Here is a 16,849-nt window from a genome sequence, read left to right on the forward strand (position 1 = left end):
GTGGAGAGAGATGAGAATGTGAGAAAGTTGTGGTCAGAGAGTGGAAGAGGTGAGTTAGAGAGGTTAGATAGAGAGCAGAGGCGGGTGAAGATGAGGTCCAATGTGTGACCGTCTTTGTGAGTGGCTGCAGAAGACCATTGAGTGAGGCCGAAGGAGGAAGTGAGAGATAGAAGTTTAGTGGCAGCTGTGAGGGAAGTGTCAATGGGTATGTTGAAGTCGCCCATGATGATAGTGGGGATGTCCGCAGAAAGGAAATGAAGTAGCCAGGTGGTGAAGTGGTCAAAGAAGATGGTGGCTGGCCCTGGGGGGCGGTAAATGACAGCCAGTTGGAGGTTGGTGGGGGAATAGATGCGCATAGAGTGCACCTCAAAGGAAGGGAGGGTAACAGAGGGTGGCAGTGGGATTGGGGTGAAGGAGCAGTTATCTGACAGGAGAAAACCAACTCCTCCGCCATGTTTGCTGCTGGGGCGGGGCGTGTGGGAAAGGTGGAAGCCACCGTAAGAGAGTGCAGCAGGGGAGACTGAGTCAGAGGGGGTGAGCCAGGTTTCGGTGATGGCGAGGAAGGAAAGTTTGGTAGTAACAAAGAGATCATGGATGTAGGAGAGCTTGTTGCAGACAGAGCGAGCGTTCCACAGAGCTCCCACTAGTGGGACTGGGGAAGCGGGGGCTGGGTGAATGGGTATTAGGTTAGAGAGGTTACGGAAGTTTGTGCTAGAGCGTGGATGGGAGGTAGAAATGATTGTGGGAATATGGTGAGGAGGACCAGGATTTGGAGAGATATCACCAGCAGTAAGAAGGAGCAGAGAAAGTGTTAGCAGGTGGGAGCAGGAGAGGGCGTGAGGGGGCTGTCTGTGCTTGGAGACAGAGGATTATATGTTAAGGAACAGTTTGGAGGAGGAGGTGAGGTGGATGGGGAGGATTGAAGAGGAGATGAACAGTTCCTTACTTTGTGTAGGGATCAGGGGAGGTAGCAGAAAGTGAAGGATTATAGGGGTGAAAGTGAAAACAAACTGGCACTTTGAAGCAACTTTCATCTAATGTATATGAGACCTTAAAAGCCACTTGAACATTCCTGTTAGAGAATATGTTATGGGACTGAGATGGAGAGTTTCATGGCTTATAACAATTGTCACAAGGACGAAAAAGGAGTTTACTTAGATTGGGAAAAATATTGGCATAAAGTAAAATAAAAGACTAAAACTAAAAATAAAAATAACTTTTACTCATTTGATAAATTTCATGCTTCTTCAGCAATCCCTGAAGCTCTATGTTTACTTCCCTGTGGCAGTCATGTGCTCTCTACCCAAGTGACCGCTGCAGTCAATCACTGACCTTAAAGGTCTCATGCTCTGCACCTACACCACCAAAATGGTCAGCTGAGATCTTCCCACCTATACATAGACCAGCGGGAAGCAAATGGAATTATTAGATAAGTAATACATTTTTTATTATTTTATGGCATGTACTTAACCAAATTTTTGCTGATCAAGGAAACCACCATTTAGATGGGGTGCGCTAAAATACCCTAGTAGAGAGCTAGGAATCCATGAATAGCTTCACCAGGGGACATCTGCTGTATTTGAATGTCCCCAAGTATGGATGAATAAAGGGAACCCTGGATTCACACAAATCTGTGTACCGTATATTGATTACATTTTTAGGTCTTCATTGACTTCTATTTTGAAAATGCATCTCACATATGGCACCCAATAGAGCAAGGATGGTGTACAGACGTACCTCTGCATAAAACAGCAGCAATGTACACAGATGATTAGACTAACATTAGCTGTGATTTTTTCCCACTATTTCAGCCCAAAGTGAAAGTCAAGATATACGGTAAGGGTATGTTCACACGTTCAGGATTTCCATCCTTTTTTTTTCAGGACAGTTTTTTTAAAAAACTGCAGCTCTTGGCAGAAAACGCAGGTCCTTTTTTTGTCCTTTTTTGATGCGTTTTTGATGCGTTTTTTGATGCGTTTTTTTATCCTTTTTTTACTGTGTGTTTCCTAGGAAGCTTTTTAGGGCTAAAATGGCTGAAAATACCTAACCCTACCCCTAACCCTACCCCTAACCCTAACCCTAACCCTACCCCTAACCCTACCCCTAACCCTAACCCTACCCCTAACCCTACCCCTAACCCTACCCCTAACCCTACCCCTAACCCTACCCCTAACCCTAACCCTATTCTAACCTTAGTGGAAAAAAAAAAAAAAAAATTCTTAATTTTTTTTATTGTCCCTACCAATGGGGGTGACAAAGTGGGGGGGTGTCATTTACTATTTTTTTATTTTGATCACTGAGATAGGTTATATCTCAGTGATCAAAATGCACTTTGGAGCGAATCTGCCGGCCGGCAGATTCGGCGGGCGCACTGCGCATGCGCCCGCCATTTTGCAAGATGGCGGCGCCCAGGGAGAAGACGGCCGGACGGACACCGGGACGCCGGGTAAGTATAAGGGGGGGAGATTAGGGCACGGGGGGGGCATCGGAGCACTGGGGGGGGGCATCGGAGCACGGGGGGGGGGGCATCGGAGCACGGGGGGGCGGGATCGGAGCACGGGGGGGCAGCCACACTCCGCCCACGCACTTCCGCCCGCTCCCCCGCACTTCCTGCTGCAGCGGTTCTGCACATCAAATCGCAGTAAAACCCGCAGATATATTTTTGATCTGCGGGTTTTACTGCGATTTTGACCTCACAATGGAGGTCTATGGGTGCAGAACCGCTGCGGTTCAGGAAGAAGAATTGACATGCTCCTTCTTTTTTCCGGGAGCTATTCAGCGCGTCTTTTTTTTTTACAATTTCCGGACCATGTGCACAGTGTGTCCTGTTTTCCATAGGGTACAGTGTACTGTACCCTGCATGGAAAACAGCTGCGGAACCGCAGCCGCAAAACCGCCGCGGTTCCGCGGTAAAAAACGCACTGTGTGAACATGGCCTAAACGTATTTCGAGCTCTGCTTCTTTCCACTGTTCATACACGGCATGCTTATTATACACCAGTACAGAAAACAGTATGGAGAGTCAATATCTGACTAATGGTGTTCATTTCTGCCGGAACCCAATATGCCCAGGAACATTACTTAGTCGAGGACTCTTACATTAAAAAACTGGAAACAAGGCCGTTTGCTTAATGTTACATAATGGTACATAGACTACAGATATTTATCCACATAGACACAGTTGTCCTCTAAGTGATTACATTAGAAAGCAGAGGGGGTATAGCCATATGAGGTTGATTTGTTTTCTTAAAGAAAAATGATAAACATCTCAGTTTTTTAATTACCCTTGAAGTGAATGGAATGGCAATGAATAAACAGTTGCTGCATTCCTAAGAAATATGACTCCCCATCTAACAAAAACATTTTCCCTTTCTTTCCCTCTTCCCCTTGTAATTACACTAGCGACCCTGTTCCATTCTTCAATCCAAGCCCTCCTGATGGACCAGTGTGCTCAACAAATGCATACAGCTGGGGGGCGAGGGTGGTTCTTGGAGGGATGACCAAGCTCCAGAAACATTTTGCAGAAACAAAGCAATGCAGAAGAAAAAGAAAGACCTGGCAAACATCCCCCCCGCACGTCTGGGTGCAGTTAACCTCCGCTGTTAACACTGAAGGAAATGCCACCCAGTAAATGAAGGAGAGCAATAAAAAATAAAACATCTGTATATGTGATCTTATGACTTTTTCCTCTGTGGCTCGAGTATTTACTAAATGACCATTTATTTTAATATTAACTCATTTATTGCTGAGATCCAATGACAGCTCTCATGGGGCCAAGAATGGTGACCTTCTAAGTCAAGGGCAGTCACAGAAGGATAGGCACATCCATTTAACCATTGCTATTTGTAAAAAAAAAAAAGCTACAGCAGACAAAAAAAAAAAAAACCTGGCAAAACTCCACGCTGAGGTCTTCTGAATGAAATGAGAAACAGTGACAGGAGCACAACTCTCTTATTCGTGCCCCCAATGATTTGAAGTATCTGGAGTTAATTAATCGTCTGGAGATGGAATAACAGCATGTCTTCAAGATGTGTCTGGTAAAGTACATCTCTACTGCGAGACCACTGCTAGGAGGTATTTCATCTCAGGTCTCGGCATCAGATTCCATACTGAGCATGTACCGTATGTAATCATTGAAGCAGAAATAATTACGACTTGTCGTCTGTCTCCACACTTTCCACAACAGTCGCGCCACCTAATCCGTTCTCCATGTTGTCAGATGTTTTATAAATACAAATGTTTGTGGTAGCGTTAGCTCCCCCAAAATAAAATATGCCCTCGGTTTGAAAGATTCAGCCACTTCTTGACATGTATATTGGCAGTCAAAGCTAGGCTGAACTGTTGATGGCTTAACTTGTATTCACGTGTCTCGCTTTACATGGCAACATCACCACTGAGGCTAGTGACTGGCTGCAGCGGTCATTTGTGTTTCAAAAGCTCATCATTGCTGAAGGTTGTAAACTGTGAGACCGGTAGGGATCACCATAGTGGTGCTACTAGAACCAGCATGGGATTCATTGAATGAATGTACGTTACTTTTTTACTTTAAACCATTTTCTCGTTGTCCACGATTTTCTTAAACCACCACTTTGGCGTTTTTTTTTTTTTTTTGACTGTTGGAGTGGTTATCACTAATGCATATTTCCAGCCCCTAGTAAAATACTTACTAGTCACCCTTCTGATCCGCCATCTTGTGACCGCATCTCCTGACTGATCGGTAGTCACAGCTAATGGTCACAAGCTCTCAATGTAAGTCTATACCTCGTTCTGGCATTGAGAAGTGATCTCTAGCTGGCCCAGCAAACACTGTGATCTGGCAGGTAGAATCTGCTGAAGATGACCGGAGCGGCGCAGAGAGCAGAAGATGGCAGCTGGTAAGTATCTTAGAAGGGGCAGAGAACAGACAATAGTGATACTACCCTGGCAGTAAAACATAATAAAAAATGCCGGAGTGGTGCTTTAATATACTGGAAAATGCTTTTAATAAACAGGAAAACATAAGTTACTTTTTTATGTTATACAATGCGTTCCAGTTCACTTTATTCTGTTTATCTCCGGTCCTTCACCAATTATATTTTGATGGACAACCCTGAAGGTAGGGCATTCACATTTAGGCCCAGCAAATGCCCTTTAAAGTGCTTGTCTAGGACATGTGGGTTATCACTTTCACACAGCAATCGCTGCCTTTAAAGCAGTAGCCATTAAATAGCGTGGTAATCTGGCATCACCACGAGACAAGGATGTCACTGAAACATCACTGTGTTTTCTAGTTACACAGGGCCAAAAGTTAATACAATTAGGGACAAAAGAAAAATGTAAGATGCAATATACTAGAAAATGTCTTGTTTTTCAATGACTGTGAAACAGAGTTGGTGCGAACCGATTTGCACGTCCCATTCCACACCCACGACAATGGTTTTTGGCTGTTGCACGAGAGCAGGAGTACCATCTTTTAACTGCCGCCATCAGCAGCTTTTTTGATTAGTAGACCTGGTGCGAGGTCATCATCATTGTGGCATCACACACAAGTGGTGTCACACCAGGCCAGCTAATCAAAAGGAGAGGCATGGATACCCAGAGGTTAAGAGGTGGTTCTCCTGCTCTGGTACTATGGCCACCAACTTATGTTATGGTAGATGGAATGGGACTTATAGGTCAATTTGCACCAATGATTTTTTAATGATCATGGATTTCAATTTTTGTGAAATAATTGCTAATATTTTGCATTCACTTTCTTACCCGACTAAGGTCGATAGGTTTATCTGTGTTGCCGGTCTGTATTAACAATTTGTAAGCTAGGACTGCATCGTCAGAGCCATTTCTGTAATTATTATAAGTAATTTTCCCAGCTTCCCATTCACTGTCAAAAGTATCTTGTAGTCCTAATAGGGGAAAAAAAGAGAATTCAACAACCTGTCAAGTCATGCATGCCAAAAAAGCTGTATCTCATATCACTGAAAATAGAATTTGCAGATAAGCTCCACATTTTACAAATTGTATTTCATATGTTATTGGTCCCACTCCTCAAAAGGCCGAATATTTTACAATAATCAATACCAGTTGTTGAATAAGTTATTAAAAATTTCTAACATCATTTGTTAGGTAGCACATTATTTAACAGAATAAAATAAAAAAGGGAAAATAGAATAATTCATTACATAGATGTTATATAATAAAATGGATAAATACCTGGGAAATAAATACGGTACTACTGCTAATGTCAGAGAAGTCAGGCTATTACACCTACGTACAGGGAAACTACCTTCCTGAGTAAAGGATGGCTTAGGGGATTAACTAACAATTAGAGGAAACAAGCCATTTGTAATAGATGGAAGGCTTTGAGTCCTTCAGAGTTGTATCTAGTATACAATCTGGCTTGTAGAGGGGTTTCTCCACTCCATGACGCCCACAGGCTTTAATAGGACATACTGACAGGGATTGTCTTCATGAGACATCCCCTTTAAGGTAGTGATCTCAAGCAAAATATAAAAGAATTGACATATATTAGTAAATAAATCAGAATTTGAAGTAAGAAGAGTAGACAAGATTTGGTAATCACACTTCTCACATAGAGATACTGACATTCACATTTTTGCTGTGGCAACAGTTAATGCAGATATAGTTGCATTATTAGTCTCCCATAAATAAAGGAAAAATCCTTGGGACCAGGGATGAATCTACCTATACAGCTGAGACAAGGAATTCACCTTAAATATGAAGCTACCATAAATCTTTTTGTTTTTATTTGAGCTATTGGCTCTCTAGCACACTTGCACTTTATTATTGGAACACCTCTCTGTTTTGTCCTTTATTTAGGGGGTAGAGACTACTCCTATAAGGGTGATTTAATGAAACTGCGACTACAGCCACTTGTTATACTTTAAGCCTGACACCCATATACTACCAGTGGATTTTTTTCTCTAGCACTTATAGTCATCTTGTTTATCACATGTTGCTAGTTAGTTAGACAATTTATTTGTCTCTTTAGATCAACCATATCATCCAACTGTACACCTTTGAGATGCTATATTTGAGTGGACAGGCCATACTATTATATATCAACACCGCTCATCATCTGCATGCTAGTTCATAGCCATATTAGCTAGTGAAAGTAAGACAGCTATTGTTGTTCTCTGACCCAGTCTAAACAAGGCATTACCCAGTTTCTATACACAGTAGTGTATTCAAATGCATTGGGTCCATCTGGATTGAATGCATCTGTTTTTTTCTGTTTTCTCTGATTAAGGGATTTTCAGGGATTGAAGGGACAGTCGTCGTGGAGCGGAGAGCCACATCCCCAAATTAGGGTGCCAACCTTTGCTATTAGGTAGGCCATCAGACTCTAGGGCCTACTAGGGGGAGGGTTAGGTTTATTTTACTACCTCCCAGAGACTGTATATTATCCCTATAGGTATATAGGTGATTATTTTTAAGGGGTATTCTTTTCCTGGTTGGTTTTTGGTACATGTTACCCCTCTGTGAATCCATTCATATTGTGTTTTGATAATTTAGAGAGTGTCAGAATGAGAGTTCAATAGCTGGAAAGTTCACAGAGAATGGTCTTTATGGCCTATTAGAACACAGCAATTGGGGCCAGGCATGACTGGAAAAGAGGATGCATACAGCATTCATCATGAATCATTCTGAGCTACTGTTCGGCAGGTTAAAATAGAAAGTTCCGTGACAAGAGAACTCAAGAACTAATAAAAATTCTTCCGTTTTTGGGCTTCATATAGCATCTCAGCTGCTTCTCAGGCACAGTGTGAGTGAACACGATTTTGTCAATTTGTTCCATCTGTTCAACTTGTGCAGCTAATACAAGATGTGGGATCTGCTGCCAGCATGTGTAAAGATCACAGCCAACATCTATTCACTCTCAACTGCTCCTTTCCTCTCTGCCATCCTGTTGGGGGAGAGGGAGCACAGGGAGGCACTGAGCCTCTCAGAATACAAGTGGTGGCGGGCAGGTAATCTGGAGCACATTTCATACAGGAAGCCATAGCTCCGCACATGCCGGCCACTGCACAAACATACATGACAATTCGCAGCCTGGCGAGAAAGAAGAATGGGATGACGAGATACAAGGCCCCCTACAATTGGGCTAGAAATGTGAAATCCAACCCTTCATTACAGGACATCAATCCCAAACACATGTTGTCCTTCTCATGGAGGGGTGCTTTCTTGCTGAAAGCTAGTTAATGCCTTTCATTGTTTTTACAAGAAATAGCGTTCAGTCCAAAATAACTATGTCCATGGTTCATTCATTCATTTACATGTGAAATGCAAGCAAATATGTTCCTATGCATGTCTGAAAAGCATAAGGCATGGTGAATGAGTGAAAATGGCTGAATGTCCAATGTGCAATAAAGTACTGATAGTATAAAACATTAAGCAAATACAAACTACAATTAATAAGTACTGTACACAGAACAATAAAAGTATTCTTGTGTAGTGATTTACTCAGAACCAAACTACCTAACCGCTTTCTAATAACCTCCACAATATTTAACAGCTGCAGAAGAAATCACAGTACCCTTTCCCAGATGGAAAGCAGGGGAACTCGTGAGATGAAAAGATATCAGATTAAAAACAAATATAAAATTACAATCAGAGCACAAAAAAAAAGAAACTGGTTGGAAGAGAGATGTTATCATTTTTAAGGAATGCAATTACACTGCTACAGTTGCTTCAACAAAATTTAGTCTAATCTGTCCTCCTTTAGATACCGTATGTGGTGTTTTCTTTAACCGATCACTGATGCTTTTTTTGCTTTATAAAACTCCCCATCGTAGTGAAAGGCCTAAAACAATAAGACTAGTAAAAACTTGTGAAACCCTCGGAACAATGAGGCATGTCTCAAAGAGATTACACACAGCTAGACTTACCCACTGAGAATGTGACCAGAAATGCAATACCACCCAAGTCTACAAGCCACAAAACCACAACTGACACACAAAGTTCTTCCAATAAATACCCGTCAAAGACTCAGAAATAGATCAATCCACAGTAAGTGCACGTCCCAGATGGCTCCATTTCCCTTTATCACTCAGGGAATTTTAGCTCAAATTAAACGAATGAAATAACAAGATTAGAGACCAAAAAATGATCTTCTCTGTTCTGATACAGGAAAGAAATATATCTTGGTACCGTGTTAGCCAGTAGATAGAAAAATATTTAGAATTGAGAGTCCTCAGTGGTTATCTTTTCCGTTAGCCATTAAAAGGTATCAACCACTGAGGACTCTCAATTCTAAATATTTTTCTTCTCTGTTCTATCATTCCTGCTCACAGCCTAGAGACAGAAAAAAAGTCCAATGTAAAAGCACTGACCCAATGATTTCAAGAGTCATTGTGGATGTTACAGATATATATATATATATATATATATATGTGTGTGTGTGTATATATGAATTCTGAATAATCTGAAGAATTCATGATACGGAAATCACATGTATTAATAAATAAGTGATTAATAATTAATAAGTGATTTTCAAGGAATAAATTTATTTAGATTTAAATGGGACATTTTAGAATTTTTTTCTGCCCAGTGTATAAGTCCTCCTGAAATAATGAACGCCATAGATTTCCAGATGCAGTCATTCTTTTTCCAGCCGTCCATACATACAACACTCAGATTTGGACGTAAGTGCAAAAATCCCAGAGAAGCACTAATTTAATTCTCTGATGAAAAATTGTATGACCAGATACAGGAATACAGTGCTGCGAGTCATTTATGAGATCTTCATATATTAGAATGATCGAGCAGAAATTTCGGGTTTTGTTATGATTGATATACAGTTATCTAACCTCCACAAGGACTCTTGAAATCATCGGGTCAGTGTTTTTACATTGAACTGTTTTTTTTAGTCTCTAGGCTAAGAACAGGAGTGATAGAACAGAGAAGATCATTTGTTGTGTCTCTAATCTTGTTCTTTCAGTAGTTTTAATTCTGTGGCCGATGGAGCCCTGCAAACTGACTCCTACCTACTGGCATTCCCGGTGCCTCTTCTGATTAGTTGCGTCGGCACAATATCACGTGTGTGGTGCACCATGTTGACTAACTAACATAACAGAAGAGCTGGTGATGTCTGCAGGTAGGAGGCAATCCGCAGGGCTCCATCGCCACGGAATACAGGCCCAGCTGCTGGACTAGGGTCCTGTTAATCAATTATCTCATCTCCTGTAGGTATACTTAGGTAAAATATCCACAGACACTAGGTGGCAGCCACTCAGACAGTTCAAGTTCACAGTTTTAGTGTCACCTGAATACCATAGCTAATTGAACTGTCAATTTTTTTTACAGACATTTGGGTACATCTAGTGATCTAACGCATCATATTATCATGACCTTACCTTGCAGCCAGTCCCTGAAATAATGGAGCCACATTTTGGGAAGCTGGTGTTCATCCTCCAGCAAAACGTACTTAACACTGGAAAAACTCTTGTGCAGGTCATAGAGCAATTGCTGTGCGTGGGGATAGTCTGCCTTCTGCGTCACCACATACATGTTGTAGAAAGAGAAGTACTTAAATTGGGCAGCAATGAAGTCATACTCCTGGGTTTCCCGAGGCACAATATCAGTGAGATCCAATCCATCTCGGACACGTGTGGTGCCATATAGACTAATGCCAAGCAGGGCCAAGAAAACCAATATCACCACAATCTGTGAATTAAAAAAAATGCAACAACATAAAATTATAGAAAATGTAAGCAATGTGACACAGATAAAGCCTATGCTAGAGTTTGTGGTACAGACATGTCTACATTCATAAATTCAATAGGTTAAAAAACAAAGTACATCTGTATTCTTTTATTGAATGCAATGTTTTCCATTGCACAAGATGAAGTTTAATCTCAGTATATTGTATATATTGCTACACACTATAATGGTTTCTGTTTAATTCGTATTTTGGGAAGGTGGCAGCAGGGATTTACCTTTGTTGTTGGCTTCAAGAGAAAAGGGGCATAGTGCTTCTCAGCAAATGATGCCAATGTCCACTTGCTACAGGAAGGCTCAACGCAGTTAAAACCAGGGTCAAGTAGGTCCCGTGTGGAGTTTGTGCTCTCTGGGGCCAGACTGCTAGCATCATGGGATGTTGACACTGATGGTTGCACAGAGATTTCAGATAGAGGTTCCGCTGTGGTGTAATATGATTGGGTTCGGGGGTCATACTCTGTCCGCAATTGGACGGTTGATTGCATAGTGATTTGTGTTTCCCGAGCAAAGCTGTGGCTACTGTATGGCGGCGGTGGACTGTAACTTGTATTCTCATTGTTATCCATGTATACTTGGGGCTCAATTTGAATCACTCTACTAACACACGGACTGTAAGGAAAAAAAGAATGGCTGTTAGCAAATACATCTGAGGCTTCTCATTAGCAAATCACATCTAATTTTGTAGCTCTTGAAGGGTTCGTCTCATCAAGACAATCCTTGTCTGAATTATCTACCAGGGCATATGAATTTCATACAAAGGGGTCACGTCATTTCATGGGCCAGAATGAAGAGACCCTAAAAAAGAGGATCTCTGGCATTATAATGTCACCGTTTATACGCATGGGCACAAGCACTTATTTAATTCCCTTACTGCAACGACAAGTAGTTTTTGATACTGTATCCATGGCACTCAACTAATCACCTAAATTCTTAGTATAAAGTTTAGTGGCTCAATAGAAAGTGAAAGGGAATAAATTATACATTTTAAACAGCAATGCCATTGTCAGATCTTTAGAAAGCTACTATGTGAAAATAAGCGCAGGTGCAAGTGACACACATAACAACTGCCTTGTAAAAAGAAATTGTGTATGGTAAAATCCATACGCAAAATAATGGTATATTACTTTTCAATTTTATTTGTATTTTTTTACAGATAAATGTATAATGATTTCTAAAAACACCAAACGTATTATCCAATTGTAAAAGTTTTCTGAAATATACTGGAATAACATTTACCTGCTGAAGCAGCAAAAGATATCAAGCCTCCGATCTCTTCTGCGATACAGGTCCATGCTTAAAATGGCAGGAAATATCAGAAGAACCATGGCAAAGTTGAACACCACCACAACGGCAGCCTGAGGTATACAACAAAAAAATCATAAATAATGTACAGTACATAAAGAGAAATACAAAATACCAGTCAAATAGTATCTACTATATCTATTCAGGAAACACATAATGTGTATATACACACGAGTACGTCTCACTAAATTAGAAACGTTGGCCTACTGAAAAGTGTGTTCAGTAAATGCGCTCAATACTTGGTCGGGGTTCCTTTTTCATCAATTACTCCATCAATGCTGCGTGGCATGGAGGCGATCAGCCTGTGGCACTGCTACGGTGTTATGGAAGCCCAGGTTGCTTTGATAGCAGCCTTCAGCTCCTCTGCATTGTTGGGTCTGGTATCTCATCTTCCTCTTGACAATACCCCATAGATTCTCTATGGAGTTAAGGTCAGGCGAATTTGCTGGCCAATCAAGCACAGTGATACTGTTGTCTTTAAACAAGGTATTGGTACTTTTGGCAGCGTGACCAGGTGCCAAGTCCTGCTGGAGAATGAAATTTCCATCTCCAAAAAGCTTGTCGGCAGAGGGAAGCATGAAGTGCTCTAAAATTTCCTGGTAGACGGATATGATGACTTTGGTCTTGATGAAACACAGTGGACCTACACCAGCAGATGACATGGCTCCCCAAACCATCACTGATTGTGGAAACTTCACACTAGACCTCAAGCAGCTTGGATTGTGTGCCTCTCCACTCTTCCTCCAGACTCTGGGACTTTGATTTCCAAATGAAATGCAAAATTTACTTTCATCTAAAAACAACACCTTGGACCACTGAGCAACAGTCCAGTTCTTTTTTTCCTTGGCCCAGGTAAGACGCTTCTGGCGTTGTCTATTGGTCATGAGTGGCTTGACACAAGGAATGCGACACTTGTAGCCCTTGTCCTGGATACGTATGTGTGTGGTGGCTCTTGAAGCAATGACTCCAGCAGAAGTCCACTCCTTGTGAATCTCCCCCAAATTTGTTGAATGGCCTTTTCTTAACAATCCTTTCAATGCTGCGGTTTATCCCAGTTGTTGTGCGCCTTTTCCTACCACACTTTTTCCTTCCACTCAACTTTCCATTAATATGCTTGGATACAACACTCTGAACAGCCAGCTTTTTTAGCATTGATCTTGTGGAGTGTGTAAGTGACTGCCTTCTTGACATCTGTCAAGTCAGCAGTCTTCCCCATGATTGTGGAGCCTACTGAAACAGACTACGGGACCTTTTTAAACGCTTAGGAAGCCTTTGAAGGTGTTTTTTGTTTATTATTCAAATTTACCTAGATAATGTGACTTTTGGGTTTTCATTGGCTGTAAGCCATAATCATCAACATAACGGGGAAATAAACACTTGAAATAGACCACTCGGTTTGTAACGACTCTACAAAATATATGAGTTTCACTTTTTGTATTGAAGAACTGAAATTAGCTTTTTCATGATATTCTAATTTAGTGAGAAACACACACATTATATATATATATATATATATATATATATATATATACTAGCTGAAGAGCCCGGCGTTGCCTGGGCATAGTATATATCTGTGGTTAGTTATAGCACCTCACTTGTCTTATTTTCCCATCACGCCTCTCATTTTCCCAATCACGTTTCATTTTCCCCCTCACACCTCTCATTTTCTCCCTCACTCCTCTCATTCCCCCTAACACTTGTCATTTCAACCTCACATCTGTCATTTTCTGATCACTCCACTATTTTTCCTCACTCCTCTCATTTTGCACTCACACCTTTTCATTTTCACCTCACACCTCTCATTTTCACCTCATCACCTCAGTATATACAGTGGGGCAAAAAAGTATTTAGTCAGTCAGCAATAGTGCAAGTTCCACCACTTAAAAAGATGAGAGGCGTCTGTAATTTACATCATAGGTAGACCTCAACTATGGGAGACAAACTGAGAAAAAAAAATCCAGAAAATCACATTGTCTGTTTTTTTAACATTTTATTTGCATATTATGGTGGAAAATAAGTATTTGGTCAGAAACAAACAATCAAGATTTCTGGCTCTCACAGACCTGTAACTTCTTCTTTAAGAGTCTCCTCTTTCCTCCACTCATTACCTGTAGTAATGGCACCTGTTTAAACTTGTTATCAGTATATAAAGACACCTGTGCACACCCTCAAACAGTCTGACTCCAAACTCCACTATGGTGAAGACCAAAGAGCTGTCAAAGGACACCAGAAACAAAATTGTAGCCCTGCACCAGGCTGGGAAGACTGAATCTGCAATAGCCAACCAGCTTGGAGTGAAGAAATCAACAGTGGGAGCAATAATTAGAAAATGGAAGACATACAAGACCACTGATAATCTCCCTCGATCTGGGGCTCCACGCAAAATCCCACCTCGTGGGGTCAGAATGATCACAAGAACGGTGAGCAAAAATCCCAGAACCACGCGGGGGGACCTAGTGAATGAACTGCAGAGAGCTGGGACCAATGTAACAAGGCCTACCATAAGTAACACACTACGCCACCATGGACTCAGATCCTGCAGTGCCAGACGTGTCCCACTGCTTAAGCCAGTACATGTCCGGGCCCGTCTGAAGTTTGCTAGAGAGCATTTGGATGATCCAGAGGAGTTTTGGGAGAATGTCCTATGGTCTGATGAAACCAAACTGGAACTGTTTGGTAGAAACACAACTTGTCGTGTTTAGAGGATAAAGAATACTGAGTTGCATCCATCAAACACCATACCTACTGTAAAGCATGGTGGTGGAAACATCATGCTTTGGGGCTGTTTCTCTGCAAAGGGGCCAGGACGACTGATCCGGGTACATGAAAGAATGAATGGGGCCATGTATCATGAGATTTTGAGTGCAAACCTCCTTCCATCAGCAAGGGCATTGAAGATGAAACGTGGCTGGGTCTTTCAACATGACAATGATCCAAAGCACACCGCCAGGGCAACGAAGGAGTGGCTTCGTAAGAAGCATTTCAAGGTCCTGGAGTGGCCTAGCCAGTCTCCAGATCTCAACCCTATAGAAAACCTTTGGAGGGAGTTGAAAGTCCGTGTTGCCAAGCGAAAAGCCAAAAACATCACTGCTCTAGAGGAGATCTGCATGGAGGAATGGGACAACATACCAACAACAGTGTGTGGCAACCTTGTGAAGACTTACAGAAAACGTTTGACCTCTGTCATTGCCAACAAAGGATATATTACAAAGTATTGAGATGAAATTTTATTTCTGACCAAATACTTATTTTCCACCATAATATGCAAATAAAATGTTAAAAAAACAGACAATGTGATTTTCTGGATTTTTTTTTCTCAGTTTGTCTCCCATAGTTGAGGTCTACCTATGATGTAAATTACAGACGCCTCTCATCTTTTTAAGTGGTGGAACTTGCACTATTGCTGACTGACTAAATACTTTTTTGCCCCACTGTACATGTTTGTCATCTCCCTTATATATAGTATACATCTGTATGTCATCTCCTGTATATAGTATATACCTGTATGTCATCTCCCCTGTATATAGTATATACCTGCTGTGTGTCATCTCCCCTATATATAGTATATACCTGAATGTCATCTCCTTCTATATATAGTATATACTGTACCTGTATGTCATCTCCTCCTGTATATAGTATATACCTGTGTGTCATCTCCCCTGTATATAGTATATATCTGTGTCATCTCCCCTGTATATAGTATATATCTGTGTCACCTCCTCCTGTGTATAGTATATACCTTCATGTCATCTTCTATATATAGCATATACCTGTATATCATCTCCTCCTGTATATAGTATATACCTGTAGGTCATCTGCTCCTGTATATAGTATATACCTGTGTGTCATCTCCTCCTGTATATAGTATATACCTGTATGTCATCTCCTCCTGTATATATATGTACCTGTATGTCATCTCCTCCTCTATATAGTATATACCTGTGTGTCATCTCCTCCTGTATTAGACCTCGTTCACACGTTATTTGCTCAGTATTTTTACCTCAGTAATTCTAAGCTAAATTGGCAGCCTGATAAATCCCCAGCCAACAGGAAGCCCTCCCCCTGGCAGTATATATTAGCTCACACATACACATAATATACAGGTTATGTGACTGACAGCTGCCGTATTTCCTATATGGTACATTTGTTGCTCTTGTAGTTTGTCTGCTTATTAATCAGATTTTTATTTTTGAAGGATAATACCAGACTTGTGTGTGTTTTAGGGCGAGTTTCGTTTGTCAAGTTGTGTGTGTTGAGTTGCGTGTGGCGACATGCATGTAGCGACTTTTGTGAGATGAGTTTTGTGTGGCAACATGCGTGTAGCAACTTTTTGTGTGTCGAGTTGCATGTGACAGGTTAGTGTAGCAAGTTGTGTGCAGCAAGTTTTGCGCGTGGCGAGTTTTATGTGTGGTGCCTTTTGAGTATGTGAAAGTTTTGTGTGAGGCAACTTTTGCATGTGTTGCAACTTTTGTGCATGTGGCAATTTTTCCGCGTGTGCAAGTTTTGCAAGAGCCTAGTTTTTGCATGTGGCGAGTTCTGCGCGTGGCGAGTTTTGAGTGGCGACTTTTGTGTTTCGACTTTTATGTGGCGAGGTTGGTGTATGTGTGGTGAAATGTGTGCTGAGGGTAATATGTGTTCAAGCATGTGGTAGTGTGTGGCGCATTTTGTGTGTGTGTGTTTATATCCCCGTGTGTGGTGAGTATCCCATGTCGGGGCCCCAACTTAGCAACTGTACGGTATATACTCTTTGCGCCATCGCTCTCATTCTTTAAGTCCCCCTTGTTCACATCTGGCAGCTGTCAATTTGCCTCCTACACTTTTCCTTTCATTTT

General features: G+C 41.4%; 1 protein-coding gene across 2 annotated transcripts in view; it reads right to left on the reverse strand.

Moving 5' to 3' along the window:
* PTCH1 (patched 1) overlaps positions 1-16,849 on the reverse strand; it is a 142,814-nt gene that overhangs the window by 39,105 nt on the left and 86,860 nt on the right. For both annotated transcript variants that reach the window (XM_069762024.1, XM_069762023.1), the window contains exons 13-16: positions 11,952-12,070; positions 10,934-11,324; positions 10,352-10,661; positions 5,739-5,881 (exon numbers count right to left, since the gene is read on the reverse strand). In XM_069762024.1, coding sequence (XP_069618125.1) covers positions 5,739-5,881; positions 10,352-10,661; positions 10,934-11,324; positions 11,952-12,070 — 963 coding nt within the window. The remainder of the gene's footprint in view (positions 1-5,738; positions 5,882-10,351; positions 10,662-10,933; positions 11,325-11,951; positions 12,071-16,849) is intronic.

This window comes from Ranitomeya imitator, chromosome 1 (genome assembly GCF_032444005.1).
Source record: "Ranitomeya imitator isolate aRanImi1 chromosome 1, aRanImi1.pri, whole genome shotgun sequence".
Lineage (NCBI taxonomy): Eukaryota > Metazoa > Chordata > Amphibia > Anura > Dendrobatidae > Ranitomeya > Ranitomeya imitator.